This window comes from Tupaia chinensis, unplaced genomic scaffold (genome assembly GCF_000334495.1).
Source record: "Tupaia chinensis unplaced genomic scaffold, TupChi_1.0 Scaffold000575_1, whole genome shotgun sequence".
Classification (NCBI taxonomy): Eukaryota; Metazoa; Chordata; class Mammalia; order Scandentia; family Tupaiidae; genus Tupaia; species Tupaia belangeri.
In genome coordinates this window covers 2,705,701-2,732,356 of record NW_006160089.1, presented here as the reverse complement: position 1 = coordinate 2,732,356, position 26,656 = coordinate 2,705,701, and the positions used below count along the sequence as shown (strand labels likewise).

The 26,656-nt window shown below is 41.7% G+C and overlaps 1 protein-coding gene and 1 non-coding gene across 2 annotated transcripts in view; one reads left to right on the top strand and one right to left on the bottom strand.

Moving 5' to 3' along the window:
• Nucleotides 1–26,656, top strand: part of SCAI (suppressor of cancer cell invasion) — a gene marked incomplete in the record, with an annotated part of 155,686 nt that overhangs the window by 72,786 nt on the left and 56,244 nt on the right. Inside the window, 1 exon segment of the mRNA XM_027775599.1 lies at nt 2,911–3,042. Coding sequence (XP_027631400.1) covers nt 2,936–3,042 — 107 coding nt within the window.
• Nucleotides 6,280–6,386, bottom strand: LOC114009630 (U6 spliceosomal RNA). The gene has a single exon (XR_003551014.1). It is a non-coding gene; the product is annotated as a U6 spliceosomal RNA (small nuclear RNA).

The following is a 26,656-nucleotide window of genomic DNA, read 5'->3' as shown; positions in this document are numbered from 1 at the left end:
CACGCTGCCACGAAGGCTTCCCTATGTGTGGATACCCACCTAGTGGCTATAGGCCTGAATTTTTCAGGAAGGGGGAGAGGATTTTTCTGGATTTTTAAATTTTGACTTTAATGTTTTTTAGCTGTGGGACTGTTTGTCTTTTTATGTTCTTCAGGTCCTTTAAGTTTGCAGTTTCATGTTTTCTCTAATTCTGAGAAATCTAGTCACGATTCTTGTAAATATGTCTTTACTCACATTAGTTTTTCTTTTATGTAAGTATATGCGAATGTCAGTTCCCTCATTTCTCTTCTCGGTCTCTCTTGGTTTTCCTTTTAAGTGTTTTTATCTCTTTCTGATATTTTTTGGCGAAGTACTGTTATTTCAGCTTTTTAATTTGCTACACAGTATCTTTTCTGCTCTTCAATCTATTAAGTTTATTTCAGTGTTTGTTTTTCATATTCAGTATCTTAATTTGCTTCATTGTGACATTTTCTTTCTGCTTTATTTCTAACATCTGCCCTTACTGAATTTGTTTATTTTAAACTTTCATTTTCTTTTTCTCTCCTTGAACTCCTCTGGCCTGGGGTCACCAGCCACCTTCACTGGTGAGGTAGGTGGGACGAGTGGGGAGTGCTGTGGTCAGCTTGGCTTAGTGGTGCCTTTCCTGCTGGGTTTCCAGAACTGAACGGGGAGGCGGGGCGGGGGTGGGAGAAGCCTTTCCCAGGGTCAGGTGCTTTTCTGTTATGTTGTGAAACCCCTTTCCACCACTGCGCTTCGCAGGATGCTTCCCTGCTGGAAGAGGGCACATGTGACCGTGCAGAGACCACGCAGTGCTGCCCACGCATGTGGCGAACCTGTCCACCCCGGGCCACCCGGAAGCCCTTTAGCAGTTCCAGGCTTGCTGACAGTCTCCCTGCCTTGCTGTTGCAGTTGCCTGTTCAAGACAATGTTGGGGAGAAAAATGTTCACCAAGATAACTGCACCACACCCTGACTTTTACCTCTGGTTTCTGGCCTTTACCAACTCTGTTTTTCACCCCATACTGGAGCCAATTTTCCCTATGTCCCAGAGATTTTTTAAAAATAATTATTTTCTTTAACTTTATTAATTTTAATTTGACAAGAGGAGGACTGAGAGAGAGAGAGAGAGAGTGAGTGAGAAAGCAAGCTGCCAGGACTGGGACTCGAACCATAGTCAGCCATGTGGGAGTCCAGCATCCTTAACCACCATGGCATTTGCTGTCCCCTGTTCCAGGGATTTTTATCTGTGTGTAGACACAGGTGGATTTTTTTTTAAAGTGTAGATCATACTGTGCATACTGTGTAGCAGCTTACCTTATTTATTTATTTATTTATTTACTTATTTTTTGATTGCCAGGGGACAGCTGTGCTCACCAAAGGGAAGTGGAGAAACAAAGAGAGGGAGGGAGGCAGGAAAGGGGAGAGAGTGAGAGAGACAGAGAACCCCCCAATGGGGTGTGGTCCCACTACAGTCTCTTGCTCCGGCTCCCTTAACCACGAGGCCAAAGGGCCAGCTTGTTACTGGTTTTCAAAAACGTTGACTGACATAACTGGTTACATATGGAGATCATTTTAATTCAATAAAATATAGTTTTAATATATGTCTCTGTGTGGGCGGAAGATTTTTTATACCCTCTATGCTGAAATACCCTCATATTTTTGTCACACCTTCTTAAGTATACGGTCATTATAAGCGAGTGATAGGGTAGAGTACAGTGGCTAGCACTCAGTGAAGTACTTAACCATTTCCCTCTGTAGGCCCTTATTATTTTCAGGGTTTTGGGGTTTTTTTTAGTTTTTTGCCATCAAATGTGTGTGCTCATCAGAGACACAGAGAGGGAAAGTGAGAAATCACCCTGAAAGGAGATGGCCACTCCTCAGTCCCTTCTCCTCCAGTCCCCTCTCAGGATTTTGGGCACGCATGTCCACATGCCCGCATGATTTCCAAGCTACTGGGTCGGGACACAAACCGTGGTTGGCCATGTGGGCGTCCAGCACCTTATCCACCATACCAGCTGCTGGCCCCTTATTTTCCACTTTTAAGTGTTACGATACTAGAGACTGGACAGTGGCACAGCAATAGGGTGTTGACTCTCTGCAAGGCTGATCCACATGGAAGGTTCCAGCTTCATGACCAGAGACCTCCCTAAGGTGTCAGGACCCTGTTTGGGGTGTTACATCTTTGTCTGTCTCTTTTTTTCTCCTTCTTTGTTTCTCTTGCTTATAAAAGAAAGAAATAAACTTTAAAAAATGCGGTAAGGGTTGGCTCTCTGCCCTGGTGGTTAAGAAAGGCAGATCTCAATATTTGGCTGTGATTCAAATCACAGCTCTGGTAGCTTGGAAAACACACCAGATGCATATATGTGCATGCCCCAAATCCTGACAGAATGGGAAGAGATTTGGGCGCTACTACACCCCATTGGGCAGGACGGTTGCTTTCTCCCTCCTCTCTCTCTTTATTTTTGTCTCTCTGTCTCTTTGGTAAGCACATAAACCCTCTGACAAAATATGTATACAAAAAAGTTACGGTACTGAAATAAATATGGTTAAGGTGTTCTTCATTTGTGGCATCATTTTCCAGGATTTACAAAATGGATCAATGGGCAAGTCAGTGGAAGGGAATACAACTTTTAGATTGTTAATCATGTAGAAAAATGCCTAGAATATGTAGGGATTCAAATAATTTTTATTGGAATGAAAAAGATATTGTAAAAATTGCTTTCAAGTATGGTTATATCAGTTTTTATTCCTACCAATGATATGAGATTATGTGTTTCCCCACACCATTGTTTTGATGATGTGAGTGTAATCAGAGCATTCTGCCTATCGGGAAAGTGCACTATCAGTGAGGAAGGTCTGTTTCACTTTTAATCCTTACCTGCTGGGCAAGTGAACATGTATTTTCTTCCAGAACTGAATTTGCTCTTAAGGAAATCATGTCCTCTGGAGGTGCTGAAGATGACATCCCACAGGGAGAGAGGAAAACAGTTACAGATTTCTGTTACCTTCTGGATAAATCTAAGCAGCTATTCAATGGGTTAAGGTTAGTGGACTGTTCATACTTTGAACTTTTTTCTACTACTGCATGTTATTTTTCTGACTGATTGTGGTAAGTTTCTGAAAGTTATAGATAGAATATATATTAATTCCTTTATTGGAAGTGGTTGTGATTTTTTTCCTTGACAGGAGGATAACTTAAATTGTTTTATTCAAGTTGAGAAGAGCAGTTTTGTTAGGTGTTGTTGTATATTGGTTTATTTTATTAAATTTTATTAAGAATTATTTTATTTAACTTTATTTATTTATTTTAATTTGACCACGGGGCACAGAGCAAAGGAGAAAGTGAGAGGGACGGGGGGAAAGTGAGAAGACAAGCTGCTATGTCCAGGACTTGAACCACGGTTGGCCATGTGGGAGTCCAGCACCCTTAACCACCACACCACCTGCCAACCCTGGTACCTGATTGATTGATACATTACATTTTTTAAAAAGAATTACTTTATTTAAGTTTATTTATTCATATATTTTAATTTGACCAGAGTGGGACAGAGTGAGAGAGAAAAAAAGCCACCGGGTCCGGGACTTGAACCATAGTCGATCATGTGGGAGTCTGGGACGCTTAACCATCACGCCACCTGCCAGGCCCTGATACGTCACTTTTTTTTTTTTTTAAAGAATTACTTATTTGATTTGATTTATTATTATTATTATCATTATTATTTTGTGCAGGGCATGCATGCTCACCAGAGACAGAGAGAGAGAGAGAAAGAGAGAGAGAGAATAACCTGCCAGGTCCAGGACTCAAACTGCTGTCAGCCATGTGGGAGTCCAGCACCTCAACCACCATGCCACCTGCTGGCCCCAGTACATGACATTTTACACAGTAGGGTGCTGAGATCCAGGGAGCCTATGCATGTGCAGTTGAACGTAAACATGTTTGTGCAATTGCTTACTTGTTTTATTCTGTCTATCCTTAGAATAAAATATCTGACTAGATATTGATGGAGGTCGGTTCCAGACAGGGCTAGTTTTACTTAAGTCATGTGCGCCTTGAGCATACTGGCCCTGTAGCATGTGTGACTTTGTCAGAAATGTGTCTTTGATTGTGTGTTCTGGGTAAATGACTTTGTACCATTTTGTTTTACTTAAATGATTAACTTGTATATAAGTTCTTGAGATTCTTAGGATATTCACTTACTTAAGACCTGAAGACCAACAGGTGGCGTAATGGTTATGTTGCTGGACTCCCATGTCATTAGCAGTGGTTTGAGTCCCGGACCCAGTGGCTTAAAACTTACTCTGGGTGCTGTGTGCCCAAGATCCCAAAAGGAGAATTGAGAAGGGATTGCGGCATGGCCATCTCCCCTGGAGGCTGATTTCCACTTTCTGTTTCTCTCTGTCTCTGGTGAATGCACGTACTCTGTAGCAAAAAAGAAAAAAAAAAAAAAAAAGACCCAAACCTTCATTAGCTTAGTTCCATTCACAAGCAAATAAATGCTTAGCAGCAAAATATTAAAAGTACATAGGTTCTATTTCTGAAAGTTTATAAAGGAGTGAGTGAGTATAGTGATTTGTTTAATTTACAGATTATTTCTGGGTAAAAACACAATCTTTTTTCCTTAAGTTTTTTTTCTCTTCTTTTTAATTGCCAGAGTATACATGCACTCTGCAGAGAAAAAGAGAGCACATGACAGCAGGGTATAGTCATATTTCAATCTTTGCCTGCATTTTCATCCCATCAGAATTTTAGATACACACGTATATGCACCTGGTATATTTTTCAAGCCTCCAAGGCCAGGACTCGAAATACAGTCAGCCATGTGGAATCTGATGCCCCCTGCATGGAGATTAACTGCTGCACTACAGGACCGGCCCTCTCACATTTTATCATTGTACTGTGCATCCTCAGGATGGGAAATGTATCCAGAATCTGTTTTAAAGCAGTGGATTTTTCTTAAACAAAGAACATTTGTAGGACCGTCCCCTGGCCTATTAAGAAAGCCTGATTCCTTTGGCTGGGATCAGCATCTTCCAGTAATTCACCAAAATGACAAACACAAAGGGAATTTATGTTGTCTATGCCTTTTAGAAAACAATGAGCGGTTCCTTTGGCAACATATATACACATCTACAAGAAAGGTGATATTGTAGACATCCAGGGAATGGGTACTGTTTAAAAAGGAATGCCTCAGGGACCAGCAGTTGACGTAATCACTATGTTGCTGGACTCCCATGTAGTCGACTGTGGTTCAAGTCCCAGACCTGGTGACTTAAACTCATAGCAGGCACATGTGCGTGCGTGCCCAAGATCCCGAGAGGAGAATGAAGGAGAAGGGATTGCGGTGTGGCCATCCCCACTGGGGTATGATTTCTCGCTTTCTATCTCTCTTTCTCTGTCTTTCTGGTGAGCGCACACACCCTCTAGCAAAAACCTCTCAAAAAAAAAAAAGGAATGTCCCACAAATGTTGCCATGGCAACACGGGAACAGTCTACAATGTTACCCAGCATGCTGTTGTCATTGTTGTAAATGAACAAGTTAAGGGCAAGATTCTTGCCAAGGGAATTAATGTGCGTATTGAGCATATTAAGCATTCTAAGAGCAGAGATGGCTTCCTAGAAAGTGTGAAGGAAAATGACCTGAAAAAGAAGGAAGCCAAGGAGAAAGGGACCTGGGTTCAACTGAAGCACCAGCCTGCTCCACCCAGAGAAGCCACTGTGTGAGAACCAATGGAAAGGAGCCTGAGCTACTGGAACCTATTCCCTATGAATTCATGGCATGATGGGTGTTAAAAATAAACTAATCTATGGTCTATTAAGAAAAAAAATAAAAAAGAAAGCCAGATCCCACAGGGCTCATCATGGACAGAATCCTTGCCCTGGGAGTTTGAGAGGCATGCCAGGTGTGTGTCATCCCTGCCCCAAACCCTGACAGGATGGAGAAATGTAGAAGGGATTGGGACGACCACGCCCCATTGGCAGCTGCTTTCTTCCCGCTCTCTCTTTCTCTCCAGTGAGTGCATTTACCCTTTGGAAATAAGAAGATGAAGTAACTCTATTATAAAGTTTTAGTTCTATTTTTTTTGGAAGGGAGTATGCTTGCCAGACAGACACACAGAAAAGGAGAAAGCCCCGCTCAATGGGGAATGGTCATGCTGTAAACCATTCTTCTCTGTCACTTCCTCTTTTTGGTAATTTGGGCATGCACATAGATGTGCCCAACGTATTTTTAAAAATTTTTTTATTATCATCATCTTGTTTATATTACATTGAATCACATATAAAAATATGGAAAACTTCAGGAATTTGCGTGTCATCCTTGCGTAGGGGCCATGCTAATTTTCTCTGCATCGTTCCAATTTTAGTATATGTGCTGCTCAAGCGAGCACCCCAATGTATTTTTCAAGTCACTGATCTGGGTCACAAAACATGCAGTTGGCCACATGGGATCCTTCTCCTTACTATCATAGTCTGGCCCTGTCATTGTTCTTTATGTTCTAGATATAAATCATGTGAAAAATGAAGGATTTACAAATAATGTGCTCTCTTATCGTATGGGTTGTCTTTTCACTTTCTTGAACTCCAGCTTATCATGCCTCTCTTTCATTGCTTGTACTTTCAGTATTGGATCTAAGAAATCATTGCCTAACCCAGTGTCTTTTACTCCTGTTTTTTCAAATGTCTGTGATTTTTATACTTTTTGCTCTCACGTTTAGGCTTTTGGCCCATTTTGAATTAACTTTTATGTATAATATAAGATCTTAGGTATTTGTTGTTTAAGGTGGAAAGGAGAGAGAAAGGGAAAGCAAGAAAGCATGCTGCCAGCTCTGGGACTCAAACTGCTGTTGGCCATGTGGAAATCCAGCGCCTTTAGCCACCATGCCACCTGCCGACCCCTTTTGCTGTTTTTTAAGACAGTGTCTCTCTGTGTTGGAATCCTTCTGCCTTATTCTCCAGCTGGCCCTTCTAGGCTGTGTGCCACCATGCCTAGTTCTTTTATTTTGTTTCAGACAAGGTCTTCCTATGTTACTGGACCAGCCTTGAGCACATAATCCTCCCACTTCAACCTCCCGAGTTATTAGGATTCCAGGCACATGCCAGTATACCCGCCCTTTGGATTGGACCAGAAATAGAACCTGGGTCTCCCATGTGGTCCAGGTCTGTGGAACACAGAGTTTTTTTTTTGGAGAGGTTTTTGCTATAGGGCGCGTGTGCTTGCCAGACAGACAGAGACAGAGAGACAGAAAGTGAGAAATCACCCCCCAGGGGGGATAGCCACGCCGCAATCCCTTCTCCTCCATTCTCCTCTTCGGATCTTGGGTACACATGCACCCGTACCCGGCGTGAGTTTAAGCTGCCGGGTCCGGGACTCGAACCACGGTCGACTACATGGGAGTCCTGCGACTTAGCCATTATGCTAACTGCTGGTCCCTGGAGCACAGAGTTTTGTCAGCTATGCCACCCAGCGAGTCTTGAGTGTTTTCTTTATTTGTTTGTTTTGCTATATTACTCTTAAACAAACAAACAAACAAACAAACAGGTATTGTGCATTTGACCCAAAGTGTACTAGCTTCTACATAAACTCAGATGAGACATACTTGATATTATTGTAAATGGAAATGTTTTCCTGAGTACTCTGAGAAACTTACAGAATTTAACATTGGCATTTCTCTCCTTAAAAATAAATTACATGACTAGTCTGATTCCAAATCATAAATGAATCATAAATCTCAAGTAGCTTCCTGCTAGTGACTCCATAGTCAAGTAAAATCACTCTTTACAAGAGTCACCGTAAACGGACACTTTTCCACATAGCGTCCCACAGTTTGTATTACCTCTTCCAGGTACATGTTTAGCCTTTGACCAGATGATGGGGGTTGAATATATATAATACTCCAGATACCTATTTGCTAAAAAATTGTTTTATTTCATCTTATTTTAATTTTAATTTTATTTATTATTATTTATTTTTTTTTTTGAGAGGTTTTTGCTATAGGGTATGTGTGCTCGCCAGAAAGAGACAGAGACAGAAAGTGAGAAATCACTCTCCAGAGGGATGGGCATGCCGCAGTCCCTTCTCCATTCTCCTCTCGGGATCTTGGGCATGCACGTACATGCGCACAGCGTGAATTTAAACCACTGGGTCTGGGACTCGAACTACGGTTGACTACATGGGAGTCCAGCGACATAGCCATTCCACCAAATGCTGGTCCCTTTAGTTGGTTTTATAAATGTTTTACCAACTCAAATAGGTTCTCATTTTGATCTTTTTTTTAATGGGCCATTTTATTCTTATTTTTCTTAATGCCAGAGAGTACATAAGTGAGAGAAAGAGACAGGGAGATGAAAAAGGAGAAAGCACCTCCCCTTGGGGCATGGTCATGCTACAGTCCTTATTCCTCAATTTTTCCTTCCTTTTGGGATTTTCGGTGTGCACACACGCGCACAATACATACACATATACCCAGTGTGTTTTTTCAAGCCACTGGGTTTAGAACTCAAACTGCATGGTTGGCTGTATGAGATCCGACTCCTTTAACCACAAGTCACAGGCTAGCTCCCTAGATCTGTCTTTCAGTAGGGAATTATTAAAAGATTTTGTGGAGATTTACCCTGATGTAGGATTAAATTTTAAAAATCAAATTGTAAAAACCACATGATCATATTTTATCACAAACTATGTGGCAAGTGTACCCACCATATACCTTAGTAGTCCTAGGTGGGGACAGAATCAGCTTGTGCCCAGCCTGGTTTCTTTTGTGGGGCTGATTTTCCCCCAGTGACTGCTGTGTGTGAGTATGTGTATCTTCTGTGTTTGTAGAAATTAGAGTATCTTCATTTGGTTTTAGATTTTGTTTGAAAAGTGATTGGTGGGCCAGCCCCATGGTCTAGTGTTCAAGAGAGCTTGATCACACATACCTGAATGGTTTGAATCTTGGCCTCGGCTGCTTGAAAATTAAGCCATGTGCATGTGTACCCACAATCCCAGCAAAATGAAAAAACGGAGGAGAAGGGATTACAGTGTGACCATACACCATTGGGAGGGCGCTCCACCCCTGTGTCCTTTTCTCTGCCTCTGCTGAGCACACATGAACTCTAGCATAAATAATAGTAATAGTAATAATGATAATAATAAAAAGAAAAGTGTTTGGAAAGAGCTGTCTTTATTAGTTATGTAGATCTGCAGTTGAGTTCTCCATGGTAGTGGTTTGGACGTGTGTGTGTGGCATTTTTCTCAACACTGATCTCCATGTTCCTTCTCCAAAGAACCTTGGGGCCAGCCCGTGGCATGGTGATAAAGTAACTAGATCCCATGTAGCTAACAATGCAGTTTAAATCCAGACTCTGCAACCAGACGTGGATGCATGTGTGCCTCAAAATCCCAAGAGGTGGAATCTCAGAGGAGATGGGATTGTGGTAGGACCATTCCCCATAGGGGGTAGGGGGTGCTTTCTCTTCTCATTCTTTCTCTGTATGTCTCTCTGGTGAGAGCACATACCCTGTAGCTAAAAAATAAATAAATAATTAAAAAATTGAGATCTGGAAATTAAATTCCTCTCTACTTTCAAGCTTCGATAACATTTATGAGTACTACAGGCAAGAGGGCCAGCATGTGGTGGTTAAGGTGTTGGATTCCCACGTGGCTGACTGCCATTGGAGTCTCCAGCCCACTGGCTTGAAAATTACAACAAAATTAGATACATAAATAAATGAACGTTTAAAAATAATAAAAATTAAAAACAGACAGATTTCTTTTGGAATAATGAAGAGAAGACTCGTTGGTGGTTCCCTGCCTTCTTTACTTTGGTATTTGTGTTGGTCTGGATGCTACTGCTTGAAGTTAACGAGAAATGCCGTGGCCGTCTGGAGTAGTGTTGGAGTTAAGGAAAATGGAATGAAGTGGGATTCAGCTGGAATAGTGTCAGCTTTTAACCCGGCCCTTCCCTGGACGTTCCTTCAAGTCTGTGCTTGCCTCTTGCTAGTTTTCCTTTGTGGGTTTGCTTGTCATTGTTGCTACTTCAGTTCATGAACCGGCCATTACGTTTACTGAAGTGTGCGGTATACTCATGGAAAAGTACGTGTCCTGTAAGTATATTTTTTGAAAACCGAACCCATCTATGTGACTTATATCCAAAGAAATAGAACATATGAACCTCAGAAACTGCCCCTGTCCTCTCTCTTAGACTTTTTATCTTTTTATGAGCAGAGTGGAAAACTGCATTTCATTCAGTACATGAAAGGTCTCAGATTTTCTATATAACATCTCCTTTGGGGTATAATAAATTCTCTTTGTACTCTTGGAAGTGGGTCTTTCCACCTTATATTAAAGCTGATCTTCTAAGTTGTTAGAACCTTTCATTTTCCCAGCTGTGAATATCTTAATGGAGTATTTTTCTTGGCCAAAAATATCTTTTTATAATATGTGCATTATAAATTAGCTTTTTGTATTCACCATATAAGAAAACATAGTCCACATAGTAAGAAACAGATCAAATGAATGATGTTTTGCTTAGAATAGCTCTTGCATGTAGTTACAGTAGTAATGAAGTGAGAATAATATTAGAAAAAGCTTTCAGTACTGTCAGAAAATGATCAAAAGCCCAAGTGCTTGCAGGGTTCTGGTTGCTATGGAGACTAAGACTGTCAAAGCAGAATGGAATACTTAGTAGGATTATATAAGGCAGGATCTCGAGACATGTATTTGAGAAACACAGCTGTGTCTGTCAGAGATATCCGTCACTTGCGGTGCAGAAGCACAGCTCTCCACGTCACTAATTATTTGACTCCAGAGGAGCAGATTCACAAAGCCAAAGCAAGTCTTGGAGGCCATTTAAAAATGTGTGTGTGTGTATTTTTTAACTGAGAAGTGCACCAGCATAGTGGTCTTAAATGAAAATATTTCCAGAAATGCTTTTTATTGAACATTCTCCCAGTATTGAAGTTAAAAAAGAAATCATCTACAGTGTTTCCTTTAGAAGCCTAGTTTTAGGCTGCCATGTGCCTGAATAGGAAAGAATAATGAAGAAATTAACATTTTGTTCTATGATTTCTTCTTCCCCTTACCTGCCCTTTCCTTCTTTCTCTTTGTTATTTCTTCCCTCCTTTCTTCTGCCTGTCCTTCAGAAAATTAATATTCGGGACTGGTGGGTGACATGGTAGTTAAGGTACTGAACTCCCACATGGCTGACTATGGTTCAAGTCCTGGACCTGGCAGCTTACTTTCTCACTTTATCTCTCTCTCCCTGTGTCTCTCTTTGCCTTAATATTCTCCTAGAGGCAAGTCCTACAAACTGATAATTGTAACATATAAATTACTTCAGAGCTCATGCTGTATACCAATATTAGGTTCGCTTTCTTCTTCAAAAAATTTTCATCATTGTACCCCTCACGTCTCTCTGCATTCTCTTTCTTTGGCTTACAGCTATCTGTACGAGCTTGTGATACTTGTTTGAAAAGTATCGACTAAGAAACAATACAATTTGAAGCTGCTAGGCACATTAAAAAGTGTAAAATGAATCGAATGATGGGCTGGTTCCATGTTGTAGCAGTAATGTGCTGCTTGAGAGAGACTGGATTCCACATGCATCTGGAGTTTGAGTCTCTGGCTGGGCCAGCCCGAGACACACTGGGGTATGTGTGCACATGGGTTAGAGGAGAGGAGCTGGGGGATTGCAGTGTGGCCAGAGCCTGTGAAGGGTGTTCCCTGTCTTGCACGTTCTCTCTCCCCCTCCCCCTTTCCCTCCACCCCTCCCTTCCTCCCTCCCTCCCACATGTGTATGCATACTGTCATTAGTAAAGACAAGAAATTTTGTAAAGAATAAAGTCAACCTGTGGCGGGCAGGTGGTGTGGTGATTAAGTGCTCTGGACTCTGGCTGACCAAGGTTCTAGTCCCAGACCTGGTGGCTTGCTTTCTCACTCTCTCTCTCTGTCCCTCTCTGGTCAAATTAAAAATAACCAAAGTTAAATAAAATAATTATTTTTTAAAAAATTAAGTGAACCTAATATTACTGACTTTACTTTGCTAGAGGGTACATGCACTTGCTGGAGATAGAGAGAGAGGAAAAGTGAGAAATCACTAAAGTGAGAAATCACTCCTCATGGGGGATGATCATGTGGCAGTCCCTTCTCCATTTCTCTTTTCAGGATTTTGGGCACATTCGCATGTACATCCAACATGTTTTTTCAGGTCTCCAGGTCTGGAATTTGAACAGCGTAGTTGGCCATGTGAGATCCAGCCATCTTAACTAAGATACCACCAGCTGGCCCAAGTGAACTTAATTTTTTTTTTTTTTGAGAGGTTTTTTTTTTTCACTATAGGGCGCGTGCGCTCGCCAGACAGACAGAGAGAGACATAGAGACAGAAAGCGAGAAATCACCCCCCAGGGGGGATGGTCACGCCGCAATCCCTTCTCCTCCATTCTCCTCCCGGGATCTTGGGCACGCACGCACACGCGCCCGGCGTGAGTTTTAAGCCACTGGGTCCGGGACGCGAACCGCGGTCGACTACGTGGGAGTCCAGCGACATAGCCATTACGCTAACTGCTGGTTCCCCCAAGTGAACTTAATTTTAATTGTATATTTTATTTTATCCAATATATCAAAAATATTTTATTTTGACATGTAACCCATATAGAAAAGTTATTCCTATTATTTAACATTTTAACCTTTAAAAAATGTTTATCATTTTAAAATTTTTTTCATTCACCCCTTTTAAAAGAGATTTTTGCTATAGGGAGTGTGCACTCATTGGAGAGACAGAGAGACAGAAAGTGAGAAATCACCCCTTCTCCTCCATTCTCCTCTTGGGACCTTGGGCATGCATGCACATGTGCCTGGTGTGAATTTAAAGCTGCCAGGTCTGGGACTTGAACTGTAGTTGGTCACAGGAGTCCAACACTTTAACCACCGTGCCACCTGCTGACCTCTAAAAAGTTTATTTTCTTTCTTTCATGAAAGAGAAGCACTCTGGACAGGGTCTTGTCTGTCACAGTCCTCTTTTCTGGTACCCCAACGAGTCAGGATCTTGGGCGCATTTGCAGGGACCCAGAGTGTTTCAGGTCAGCTTGTGTCAGTGGTTGGCTACATGGCTTCCACCACGAAAGATCAGTGTACGACTGCCTGAACCCCCACAGAAGGCCACTAGAAAAATTACCCGTGAGGTATTTCACCATTTTCTACATTGTCTTTGAAATACTTGAGTGAATACTGTTACATACATTTCAGTTCGGATTAGCGACATTTCAAGTGCTCAGTAGCCATACATGGCTACTGGCTAAGGTAGAATTCCTCTCGGTTTTAATTTCTGTTCTCAGAACAGCACCCTGTACTTTCCAGTTCATCCTTCTCTGCTTTTTTGAGGTTCTCTTCCTCACTGGCCTATCAGACATCCCCATTTGCTGTTTCTGTCTTCTCTTACACAGATAGCGATAGCATGTAGGTTTTCTGTGGATAACTCGTCCACCTGCCTGTATCCTGGGATTTAATGGGTACCTATTCACTGTGCTTGTATACTCGGGCTGCCGTAACAAGTGGCACACACCAGGCGGCTTACACCACAGAGCTTGACTTTCTGTGAGGTTCTGGAGGCTGAAGTCCAAGGTCAGTTGCTGGGAGCTGTGGCTTCTTCTGCAGTCTCTCTGCTTGCAGTTGCCTTTTCACTGTGTCCCTGCAAGGTCGTCATGTGCACACGAATGCCCCGGCATCTCCCTGCGTGTCCTAAGGACACAAGTCATATCGTATTAGGGCTCACCCTGGAGGCCCCATGTTGACTTAATTGCCCCTTTAAAGACCCTGTTTGCAAATCCACACATTTTGAAGTGCTGTGGGTACGTGAACCTGTGAGGATAAGCAGTCCAGCCCACAGCACTTAGTTCTCCTGAAAACGGTCTGTGGATTTGCGGTTTTGTTACCTGGTTGTTCTGTCTGCTTTTGGAACTTATCTGAAAAGACTCAAAACCTTGCTGCTTTTATTTTCCCAGAATTCAGGAAACGAGCTGTTTAATGCTATACCAAAATATTAAGCAACAGGATAGATTCATCTCTTTCTCAACAATTCTTTTTAACATTGGGAGCCCAATATAACCTGGTCTCAGAAGTTAGCTCTTTCGGGAACCAGCAGTTAGCGTAATGGCTATGTTGCTGGACTCCCATGTAGTCGACTGCGGTTCGCGTCCTGAACCCGGTGGCATAAACCTCACGCCAGGTGCGTGCACGTGCGTGCCCAAGATCCCGAGAGAAGAATGGAGGAGAAGGGATTGCGGCGTGACCATCCCCCCTGGGGGGTGATTTCTCGCTTTCTGTCCCTATGTCTCTCTCTGTCTGTCTGGCGAGCGCATGTGCCCTATAGCAAAAACCTCTCTCTAAAAAAAAAAGAAGTTAGCTCTCTCTTTCAGCACCATATATGGACCAAGCTTTCACCCTCTTCATTCTATACAGTTGCTCCACACGTGTCCTTTGGGGGACATATTCATACTGTTGGGTTGTTGGAAAAGTCATGACGCATTGATTTTTGCATAGAAAAACAAAATCCATCCTGACTTTTCCAGCCACCTAATGTAACACCACCTCCTCAGGAAACACTCAACTTTATCTGGGCCTGTTGATTTTCTTGGTACTTTAAAACTTAGAGATCCACTCCTATACCTGCATTTTAAAACTGAGTGTGCCAACAGGTTAAAAGAAAAGACAGATGCTCAGCAAGAAAATGCTCAACTGGGTTTTGCAAGTTTCCAGGATACTTTTATATTGTGTCCACATGAACACAGAAGCATGAATTGGAACAAAGGTGCCCCTATAATATAGTTGTTTTAGCTAGAGTGCATGAGTGAGGCAGAGCGGGCCTTCACTGAAAATCAGATTCAAAGCAGTCAGCTTATTCTTTGGCATTTGATTGTAGCTTTGCTGGAGGTCAGCAATGTTCTAAGTCCTGAAGCTCCCAGGGAGAAAAAAAGTTTACTGATGAAAGAAATCTAGGTTTCTTCATGTGGTAGAAAAGAGACAGCACTGGATTAGAGCTTAGAAGGTTTGAATTTGAATCATAGTTCTACAACTTTTTGAACCTGATGCCCAAGCAACTTACTGTATGTTTGTGTGTTGTGTACATATATGTGTGTATATGCATGCGTGTTTACATATATATGCACATACCCTTTGGAAGCCAAGCATTTAAGGACCAAGGTAAGGAAAGGGAAACCAATGAAGGAGATTGTAGGGACTGTTGGAACCAAAGACCAAGTTAGGAGTTGATGAGGAAATGGGGAGCAGTGTTATACTACGGAGAGGACTGATGGAAAGAGGCCTGAAAAGCATCCACTGGGCTTAGGTTTTATGTATAGGTTGGCATCAGTAATCGTAGTTAGTTCAGTTTAATCAAATGGTGGATTTATAGAAACTTGAAATAAATTTCCTGAATTTCTCTCAGTGTTATATATGAAACATCTTTGAGAAGCAGGTTTAATATTTGCACCACATTTTTTCATACCGTAGTTTCTTGACTTCCATTTATAGAACTGAAGATTTAAAAAAAGAAAGATTAATCTCATACTTTCACTTTCCTCTAAAGCCTTGGATCGGCAATTTATAACATAGGTGCCTTTGCAAAATGTGAAATACAACGTCATTTAACTTATGGGGTAATTCACAGAGCCTCATTTAATTCAATTCTATGGACCATTAATTTTTCATCTTTACTGACAGTTATAATGACCAAATGATATATTCCGACTTTAAAACTAGAATCAAGCTCCAAACAGAAGAATTTGTCTGAAACTCTTTAGAGTACCTGAGTTAATTTTAGACTCTAATCATATTGTAGTGTGCTGTATAGCTTCTCTGGTGGGTCTCACCAGTAAAAGGGTGATCATAGGCTTCTCCTTTAGGAAATAATAAAAAAAAAGTTTAAATACTTTTGAAAAAGAAACTACTACCTTTGTAGATAATTCTTTCTCTCTCTCTTTTTTTTAAGAGAGATATTTTTGCTATAGGACACGTGTGCTCACTGGAGAGACTGAGACAGACAGTAAGATATTACCCCCCGGGGGGATAGCCACACTGCAGTCCCTTCTCCTCCATTCTCCTCTAGAGATTTTGGACACACACACACACACACACACACACACACACACACACACGTGCCCGGCCTGAGTTTAAGCCACCAGGTCTGGTCGAACACTAGTCGAACCATGTCGACTACATGGGAGTCCAGCAACGTAACCATTACACCATCTGCTGGTCCCTCTCTCTCTCTCTCTCTTTTTTTTTTTTTAAGAAATTTATTTATTGAGAGAGAGATAGGCACTCCTAATCTCATATAATTTGAGATTTAATAAATTTGTCAGGGTGGAAACTCAAACTTGGAGGCAAATGCTACTTGAACTTTTGCCTGAAGACTTTACACAGTGTCTTTAAAGAAGGACCCAGTGATTGTCAGTTGTTACAAAGTTGATGTTGTTAACAAATGCTTTGATATAATAATGCAACTGCTTGATAAGAATCTCAAAGCCTCTAGCAGCACCCTCCATTTAGAAGTATCTGATTAGGTTTCACAGTACAACCTCTCACCAGCATCTCATGGAGACATACAGGTGAGAAGTAGTGCTCAAGACGGAAAACTATCTATAGTTGATAAATTTTTGTAATCTGAAGTGAATTTCTTTTTATTATAAAGATAATTTAAATGGAGTTAAAAATGCAAGTACTGGGGACCAGCAGATGGCATGATGGTTACATCCTTGGACTCCCACAATTGTTCACTCTGGTTCAAGTCTTGGACCTGGTGGCTTAAAACTCATCTGGGCATATATGCACGCGTGCCCAAAATCCTGAGAGAAGAATGGAGGGTAAGAGATTATGGCATGGTCATCATCCCTGGAGGGTAATTTCTTGCCTTTTGTCTGTCTGTCTCTTCCTGTCTTTTTCAGCCAGCACATGTGCCCTATAGCAAACATCTCTCTTTTTTTTTTTTTTTTAAAAAAAAAGCAATTACTGGGTCAGCAGGCGATGTAGTAGTTGTGGCGCTGGACTCCCACATGGCCAACCATGGTTTGAGTCCGGGGCCCAGCAGCTTGAGACTCACATCAGGTATGTGTGCGTGCATCTCTGACTTGAGGTGTAAACCTCAGTGAGTAAAGAGAACATACTATGAAGTAGCACCTTGCTGGGGCTATATAGCTTACTGCAGTCATTAAATGGGTGTGAATAGGAATGCATTTTTTAATTTCAAGAAAAGCAGTTTTAGTTTTAATCGATCAAAATTTTTAAAATGTTAAGAGAAATTTGCTTAAAACTTAAAGCCAGGAAAAAGGTTAGGATTCAGTTCCAATAGTAGGTAGATGAGCCTATCAACAGTTGAAGAGAAGACAAAAATCCTTAAATATGGAAATCAAAGCATCAAAGAAAATCAGTGATGTTTTAGTCTAAAGTCAAAAGAAATTCTGTTTCACTAGTTCAGACTCATGTAATCTCTGTTCTACCGAATATGCAGTGTTACTGTGTTCCAACCATTCCATTTAAACTTGAAGTTAACATTCAGCCCTGGACTTGTCCTTACTCTTAGGCTGGCCATTCTCTTGGTTATTTTTTGTACTCTTATTTCTGTGTGTCCACCTTTAGTTTTCCTGGTATAGCACTCCCTTCAGCACTTCTTGGATAGCTGGTCTGGTGTTGGTAAATTCTTTCTTTCAGATTTTGTTTGTCTGAGAATGTGTCTTTTTTTCCCATATGAAAGATAATCTTGCTGGGTATAGTATTCTTGATTGAAATTGTTTTGTCACTTAACACTTTGAATATATTTTCCCATTCTTTCCTTGCTTTCATTGTTTCCTATGAGAAGTCTGACATTAGCCTTATGGGATATTCTTTGAAAGTAACTTGACATTTCTCTCTTACCAAATTTAATATCTTGTCTCTGTCTGTGGCTTTGGTCAATCTGGCTATGATATCCCCTGGGGAAGATCATCTTGGTTTAATTCTATTAGGGGTCCTTTGTCTTTCTTGGGTCTGGATATTTGAGTGCCTCTCTAGGTTTGGAAAAATTTTCTTCCTGAAATTAATAGAATAGATTATCAATACCCTTATTAGTTTCTTCACCTTCTGGGATACAAACGATCCAAATGTTTGGGTGTTTAATGCTATCTAGTATTAATCGTATGTTGTTCTAATTTTTTTTTGGTTATTTTCTTAGTCTTTTTTGTGAAATTTTTCTAGGTCAGAGGTTCTATCTTCTACATCTGAGATTTGATCTTCTGCATGATCTAATCTGCTTTGGATATTTTCAACGGAAATTTTCATTTCCTATATTAGAGTCTTCATCTCTTACAATCCCATTTGATTCTTTCATATGATGTGTGTCTCTTTCAGATCGTGCAAGAACTTCCTCACCTCCTGGAACTCAGTGTCTCTTTCCTCTTGCATCTTCTGGAGTTTATTGTCTCTCTTCTCTTGCATCTCTGTTAGCTTTGTCACTGTGAATATTTTAAATTCTTCATCTGACGTTTCCATGAGTTCCCTTGTATTCTCAGGCTCCTGGCTAGATCTGGGGGCCAGGAGGGTGAAGTCTGGGCAGAGGGTCTTTGGTCTATCATATAACTATTCAGGTTTAAAGTATGAAGATGTTTGTTGTAGCATTAAAAAAAATAAGTTTATTTATTTATCTATTTATTTTAATTTTACCAGAGAGAGACAGAGTGATAGAGAAAGAGGAAATGAGAAAGCAAGCCGCCAGGTCCGAGGCTTGAACCACAGTCGGCCATGTGGGAGTCTAGCACCCTTTAACCACCACGCCACTTGCCGGCCCTATTATTGTAGCATTTTTACAACAGGGAAAAACTGGAAGTAATGTGTTTATCAGGAGGATGTTGGCCAATTTAATCAGTCCATCGTATACTAGTTTTAACACAGTAAATAGTAATACAATTCTACATGTATTAAAGAAACTTGATGTATTTTTAATACATTGAATTTTATTTAAAAATGTGCTGTAGAACACTGTACATAGCTTGATTCCATTTGTGTAAAGTAAACTCAAATATATACTTAAATGTGCTGAGAAATGTCATTCTTGGGAACCAGCAGTTAGCGTAATGGCTATGTCACTGGACTCCCACGTAGTCGACTACGGTTCGCGTCCCGGACCCGGTGGCTTAAAACTCACGCAGGGCGTGCGTGTGTGTGTGTGTGTGTGTGTGTGTGTGTGTGCGTGCCCTTTCCCGAGAGGAGAATGGAGGAGAAGGGATTGTGGCATGACCATCCCCCCTGGGGGGTGATTTCTCACTTTCTGTCTCTATGTCTCTGTCTGTCTGGCGAGCGCACGCGCCCTGTAGCAAAAACCTCTCAAAAAAAAAAAAAAAGTCATTCTTGAAAAAAAAAAATGTCATTCTTGGGCCAGCAGATGACATGGAGGTTGAGGTGGCTGGATCCCACATGGCCAGCTGAGCTGTTCATGTCCCAGACCCAGTGGTTTGAGAATTGCTCTAGGCATGTGTGCCCAAAAGCTCGAGAAGAAAATGGAGGGGAGGAGATTGCAGTGTGGCTGTCCTCCCTGGGGAGTGATCTCTCTCTTTCTCTCGCTGTCTGTCTCTCTGTGGTGAGCACATGCACCCTTTAGTGAAAAGACAAAAACAAAACAAATATTCTTAGTGATAGTTAATTTCAGGGACTAAAATTAAGGGGACAAGCTGTTGAGTATTTTTTTAAGTTTATTTATTCACTTACTTCCTGTATGAGAAACACAGAGAGAGATAGACAGCACAGGCTCCCCAAGCCATGGTCTACTCCCAGACCTGCCAGTTTGTGCACCCAGCATGCTCTAGGACATCCTGAGACATGAACCCAGGACTTTTTCCAGCTGCATTTCCACTGCACCACCACCGGGTCCAGCACAATATATTTTTACCACTTGCTTTATATATTTTAGCATACCAGGAGACTTACATTGTTTTCAAAATTGAAAATTGAGGAAGCATAAGGTCTCTGTGATGAGCCATAAAAATAATTCCCTTCTCTGTGCCCATGCCTGCCAGTGGTCTCATCCCGTACTGTCTTGGGGCTTAGCCATGAGATTCCCTTTGACCAACTGAGCAAGAGCAAATATGACACAAAGACTTGAAGAGAAAGATGCACATTCGGGCTTGTCCTCTCTCTCTCTCTGCTCTTGGGAGCCTTGCGCCTAACCCTTGTGTATACAGACCCAGGCCAGCCTTCTGTCTGTTGACCCAACAGGCAGTTCCTGGACATTTGAGGGAGACCATTGGCCACTAGCTTTCCAAGTTGTATGGGGAGATTGGCTGAGGCCAATAGAACTGTCCACTTGAATTCAGCTCAGATAGCTAATCCGTGGTTGTTAGTTTTGTGGATTGCTCATCTATAAAATCAATAGGTAACCAATGAGTTTTGTATTAAGCTGCTGAATTTGAAGTGTTTTTTTTTATATTGCAGAAGTTACCAGACAAAATCTCTCATCACAAAATCAGCATGTGCCCTTCTGCCATGTCTTTACTCATCGCTTTCTGAGATAACTAATTACTACTCCAAAAAAATGGTTTAAACAGAAAGTTTTATGGGAAAAAGAGATATCTTACATCTACATACTGAGAGCTATAAAACTCAGGAATAAAGCACAGTTCATTGGGACGGGTTTGAAGAGTTTTCTGGCAATTGGTAGTTTTTGTTTGTTTTTATCCATTGGTTCAGAGTATCAAACTGCAGAGATATGTGAAGATCCAACTTCATCCAGCTGACCTGACAGTACATGATGCCTAGACACTGTAATCCATGTGTAGATCTGAGAAAGGGATGTAGTCTCTGCTTCCTCCTTACCCATGAGAATAGTCTTAAGTTCCCTTGTTCTAGGGAAGATAAGTCAAATCCTCAAATGGGCTTATTTCAGAAACAAAACTAATCACTTTCTCTTTACTCCTTTGTCCCTGTCTCTCTCTCTCTTTCTCTCTCACACACACAATAAGGGAATGAAAACATATTCCCCAACACTTAGATCTCTCAAGCTTATCTGTAACAGAAACTGTAAGAAAATTTTAGAAAATTTTTTGTCAAAAAATGCCACAGGTTGTGGCATCTATGAAAAAAACATAAAAACCATAAGGAGAGAACAGGCTTAGCTGAAATACGGCAAGACTTTCAGGAAACTGAAAATGCGATGTTATGATTAAAATTCATGTAAACGATAATAAAGAATAGAACTGATACTGCTTCTAAACCTCAAATTAGTGATGTTGAGGAAGAATTAGAGATGATCTGTCAGTCTCCAAAGAGAAAATGATGCAGAATCAAGAGAAGGAAGATTACAGAGCTGAAGATTATCCGTATTCTTGTGGGAGAAGCCAGAAAATTGGAATAGAGAAAGAAAAGGCGAAACTGGGAGAACGAATTTCCAGCATTTGGAAACTTCGGGGTGAGCAGATCAAGAGGAGCATTCAGAAAATATGCTGGTTTTGGAGAGGAATTGTCTAGAGACATACAGCTGCTGCCAAGAGAGAGCAACTGAAAAGAAGACCTTAAGTCAGAACGTCTTGGCATTGGGCCTGGCCAGTTACCCACGTGCACGGTCAGAAGACACCACACCCACCTCATCACAGGAAAACTGGTGTTTTTTTTTTGTTGTTGTTATAGGACGCGTGCACTCTCCAGAGAGACAGGCAGATACAGAGAGATAGAAAGTGAGAAATCACCCCCTAGGGGGGTGGGGGGATGGCCAGGCCACAATCCCTTCTCTTCCATTCTCCTCTCGGGATCTTGGGCACGCACGCACAGACACCCAAACTGAGTTTAAGCCACCAGGTCCAGGACTTGAACCGCAGTTAACTACATGGGAGTCCAGTGACATAGCCGTTATGCTAACTGCTGGTCCCAGGAAAACTGTTTTAGCAAAGCATAGCAGATTAAACGAGCCACACTGGTATACCTTGTTTAATGACTTTCTCAATGGGCCTTAAAAAACAGTTTTGGTCCAGCAGGTGGCGTGGTTAAGGGCATTGGGCTGCCACATAGCCAAACATGGTTCAAGTCCTAGACCTGGTGGCTTGCTTTCTCACTTTCTCTCTCTCTGTGTCTCTTTCTGTTCAAATTGGAAACTAATAACAAAGTTAAAATAAAAATAATTCTTTTTAAAAAACTGTTTAATTTGAATTCTTATTTCTTATTTTGATAACCCCAGATTTGGACATAAGAGACTATTCTACAGAACCTTTTCCTTCAGGCAGGGTTTACTAATAATTGTGGACAGCCACCAAAATAGAAGTACAATTCCTTTATTTTTATTTATTTTTGTTTTTGCCATAGAGCTCTTACGCTTGCCAGAGAGACAGAGACAGACAGAGAGGGAAGGTGGGAAACTACCCTCCAGGAGGGATCACTGCAGTACAATCCCTTCTCCTCCATTCTCGGGATTTTGGCTTGCACATGCATGTGTTTGGGCATGATTTTCAAGCCACCAAGTCCTGAACTTGACTCCTGCCGGCCATGTGAAAGTCCAACTCCTTAACCACCATGCTGACCCCACATCTCCTTTACTAAAGCAGAAAGCAAATATGACTAGAGAACAGCCTGACAAAATGTACTTGGTTAGGTTGTGGGACTCTTCTTTTTCACGTGAATACTTTTTTCCTTAATGTAAATGTATTTATTTAGAACTCCTTTTTCAGAGTAACGTATGCATATACATATATGCACAGTTATATGATTATAAAGAAATAACATGAGGGATTCTCGTTTTCTGGCTCTTTGTCTCTCTCTGTCTTTCTGGTGAGCGCACACGCCCTATAGTAAAACCCTCTAAAAAGAAAAGAAATACATGGGGGGACCAGCAGTTAGCATAATGGCTCCCATGTAGCCAACTGCAGTTCGAGTCCTGGACCCAGTGGCTTAAACTCACGCCGGGCGCGTGTGTGTGTGTGTGTGTGTGTGTGTGTGTGTGTCCAAGATCTCAAGAATGGAGGAGAAGGGATTGAGACGTGGCCATCCCCCCTGCGGCGGTGATTTCTTGTTTTCTGTCTCTCTCTGTCTTTCTGGCAAGCACATGTGCCCTATAGCAAAAACCTAAAAAAAAAAAAAAAGAAATACATGGGATGTCTCCAGAATGGAGACCCGGGATGCTGGGATTTGACGTGTGGTCAGTCACGTGGAGCTGGCTTGTAGTGTGCAGTGCACAGCCCGAGCGGTGCTGCAGGGCAGCCCACTATCTGATTCTTACACCTTCGTGATGTAATCTCCTTGTTCTGAAATTTCACAGATGGCTCTTATTTCATTCATCCAATCTGGTACTTGAAAGGTCCTTAATTTGTAGACTGTGTTTCCTCCAGGTGTTTGCTCTGATCTCTTATTTTGTCACTCTGTAATCCTCTTCTATTTTCTATCTTTTCTTTTTTAGCTTCCTGGTAAATGTCATCAACATTATTTATTACTACTTCCAATGAAGTACTGTTTCAGTAATCGTTACTTTTCCCCTCCCCTACCTCCCAACACCATTTGCCAGATGTGTTTACTCACTGGAAAGGAGAAAACATCCCCCATGGGGAATGGTCATGCCGCAATCCCTCCTCCTCCATTTTCCCCTCCTGTGGAGATTTTAGGCATGTACTCACAGGCACCTGGTGTGTTTCTCAACTGGCAGGTCTGAGACTGGAACCATGCAGTCGGCTGTGTAGGATCCAGCTGCGTTAACCACCATGCCACGGGCTGGCCCTAGTAATCATAACTTTTTTAATTGCTAGCCTTTTTCTTTGTTCTGAGTTCCTTTTCTCATTGAATCTGGTTCTTATTTTTATTAATATAATAATTCTGAGAATACTAGTTTAAGTTGGTAATTATGTTTTTTATCCTGTTCTCTGAATTAACTATGTTTCAGTCACATTGCAGACTTTCCTCCAATGTCCAATAAACTGTTACTGAAGAATGAGATAATAGGAAGTCTGACCAAGATCCCTGTTTACTTGGGCAGGGTTTGTTGATTGAGACATTTGCTTTATGCTGAGCAGGCTGACCATATTCTGGGTCCATCTCTACCCTAGCCAGTACTGGCATGAAGTCTTTATCCACCTTCTTTAGTGAAAAACCTCTTTCTCTTTCCCCTGGTTCCTTCTGGTCCTTTTCCTCCCTTTCCCTTACTTTCTCACCTGAGAGTGGAAAGCTGACTGCCTAGTTTTTTGTTTTTGTTTTTGTTTTTGTTTTTTTTTGTCTTGCAGGGGGGCCGGGGAGTAAATGGTTCTTGCGTAAACCTTTGACTGACCTCCTTGTTTGAAACAGTACTTTTCATCCCTTCTTCCCGTTTGTAACTTCACTGGGTTGTTCCTTTCACATGTTTTCTGGCCCTGGCGATCTCTGTCGTTATGTAAGTCACCGGGCTGGGCATTTTCAGTTGGCCACTTCAGATCTGCTTTGCACCCTTTTACCTGTGATTTTGGCCTGGAAGACTCACCTGTTGTAGGTGGCGCCAATGGGTTTCCTTACCTCCGGGCTTACAGTGGGTTCCAGTAGGAAGGTGGGATCAGTAAGAGGTAGAAGGGCAGGATGGACGTGGATTTCCCTGGCTCCCTCCTCCCGATGCACCAGGCTGTGTGGTTGGAACTTAGCCCCAGGGTGTTGTGCACCCAGTGTGCCTGCAGCCTGTTCACATAGTGGTAGCCCCTCCTAACGCTTCTCCATGAAGCCAGCCCTGCAGCCTAGTGGTTAAGAGAGCAGGATCCCTCATGGCTGACTTTGGCCTGAGTGTGTGTGTGTGTGTGTGTGTGTGTGTGTGTGCATGCGTGCGTTTGCCCAGAATCCCAAGATGGAGAATTTCAGGAAAGGAGATTGTGGCATGATCCTCGCGGGGTGCTTTCTCTGTCCCTCCCTCTTTTCTTTCTCTTTCTCCATCTCTCTCTGGTGAGTGGATCTACCTTCTGGAAATTTTGTAAAAAATGAAAAACTCTTCCTAGCCTACCAGGAAGTGTGCCATGTATTTCCCACCAGGGTTTGGGGTATCAGGAAGTAGTAATAATGTTGCTTCCTCATGTAAGGATGATATTTCCTCATCCAACGTCCTTGCAGAAATTCATCGGACTCTCGGGTCCAGCAGATGGCATAATGGCTGTGTCGCTGGACTCCTATGTAGTCTACCACGGTTCCAGTCCTGGACCTGGTGGCTTAAACTCATGCTGGGCGCATGTACGTGTGTTCCCAAGATCCCGAGAGGAGAATGGAGAAGAAGGGATTGGGCATGGCCATCCCCCCAGGGGGCGATTTCTCCCTTTCTGTCTCTGTATCTCTCTGGTGAGCACACGTACCCTAAATCAAAAGCCTCTCAAAAAAGAAAGTCGTTGAGCTCTCTGATTTATTGGTTGCCTTCTCTTTTTATGTCTTTGTAGAGTCTCGAGAGAGAAGGTAAAGTCATATGCTCAGTCCACCATGCAATATTTTTTGTTATTTTTTTTTAAAGAATTGCTTTGTTGAGATACTATTCAAATGCTTCACAATTTACTCATTTAAAGTGTACAATTCATTGGTTTTTAATATACTCACAGAATTGTGCAACTATTGCCACAATCAATTTTAAACATTTCATTACCTCCAAAAGAAGCCATATACCCATTAGCAGTTATTACTTTACTTCTTAAATGAGGGGAAAAAAATCTACATGAAAAGAGAAAAAATGTTTATGCTTTTAGACTTTTTGTGAACTGACGCTAGCTTGTCTGTTGAACCTTATTTTCTCTGAGTCCCCATAATATGGAGCCCATTCAAATCAGGCTGTTTTCTTCTGTGTGCTGACTACCTTTGCTTCTCATGTACAGTGTTTTATTTATTTATTTTTTAGAGGTTTTAGCCTTAGAGCATGTGTACTCACTTGGGGGAGGGGGGAAAGTGAGAAATCACCCCCTCGGGGGGATGGCTGCACTGCAGTTCCTTCTCTTCCATTCATTCTCCTCCTGGGAGCTTAGGCACTCATGCACATGTGCCTAGCATGAGTTTTAAGCTACTGGGTCCAGGACTCGAACTGCAGTCGATTATGTGGAAGTCCAGTGATGTAATTGCTGTGCCATCTGCTGGCTCCATTATTGCTTCTTATGAAACAAGTAATTTTGGCAGTAAAACTCTTGCATGTGCCCTTTGGCAATTAAAAAACAAAAAGAGAGAATGCATACTATGTGAGTCAGCAGTCCAGGCACAGGGATGTGTATTCCTATAGGGAGGGGATGGAGTAGTTGGGAACAGTGATACCAGCGGCACCCCTACTTATGCATGTGCAGGGACTTGAAGATTTTCATGGCAAAATGCAATTAAGGTGCAAGTTTATTTTTGGTGTAAAAATTTTGTGAAATCTATGCATAGCTTTTTTTTAATCTCTCTTTTTTTAAACATTTTATTTATTCATTTATTTTTATTTGACCAGAGATAGACAGACACATAGAGAGAAGGAAAGGGAGAGAGCAAGCCACCAGGTCCAGGAATTGAACCATGGTCGGCCATGTGGGAGTGTCTTTCGCCCTAACCATCATGCCACCTGCTGGCCCCATAGCTTTTTTATTATATGCATTTACTAAGAACTTTTTGAAGATCCCCCCTCATTTTCTAAAGCAGTCTTTTTTAAACTGCCAAGTTCTTAACTGAAAAGAAACATTTGGGAGTTATAAGTATGTAAACAAATGTGACTACGAACCCGTGGAAGAG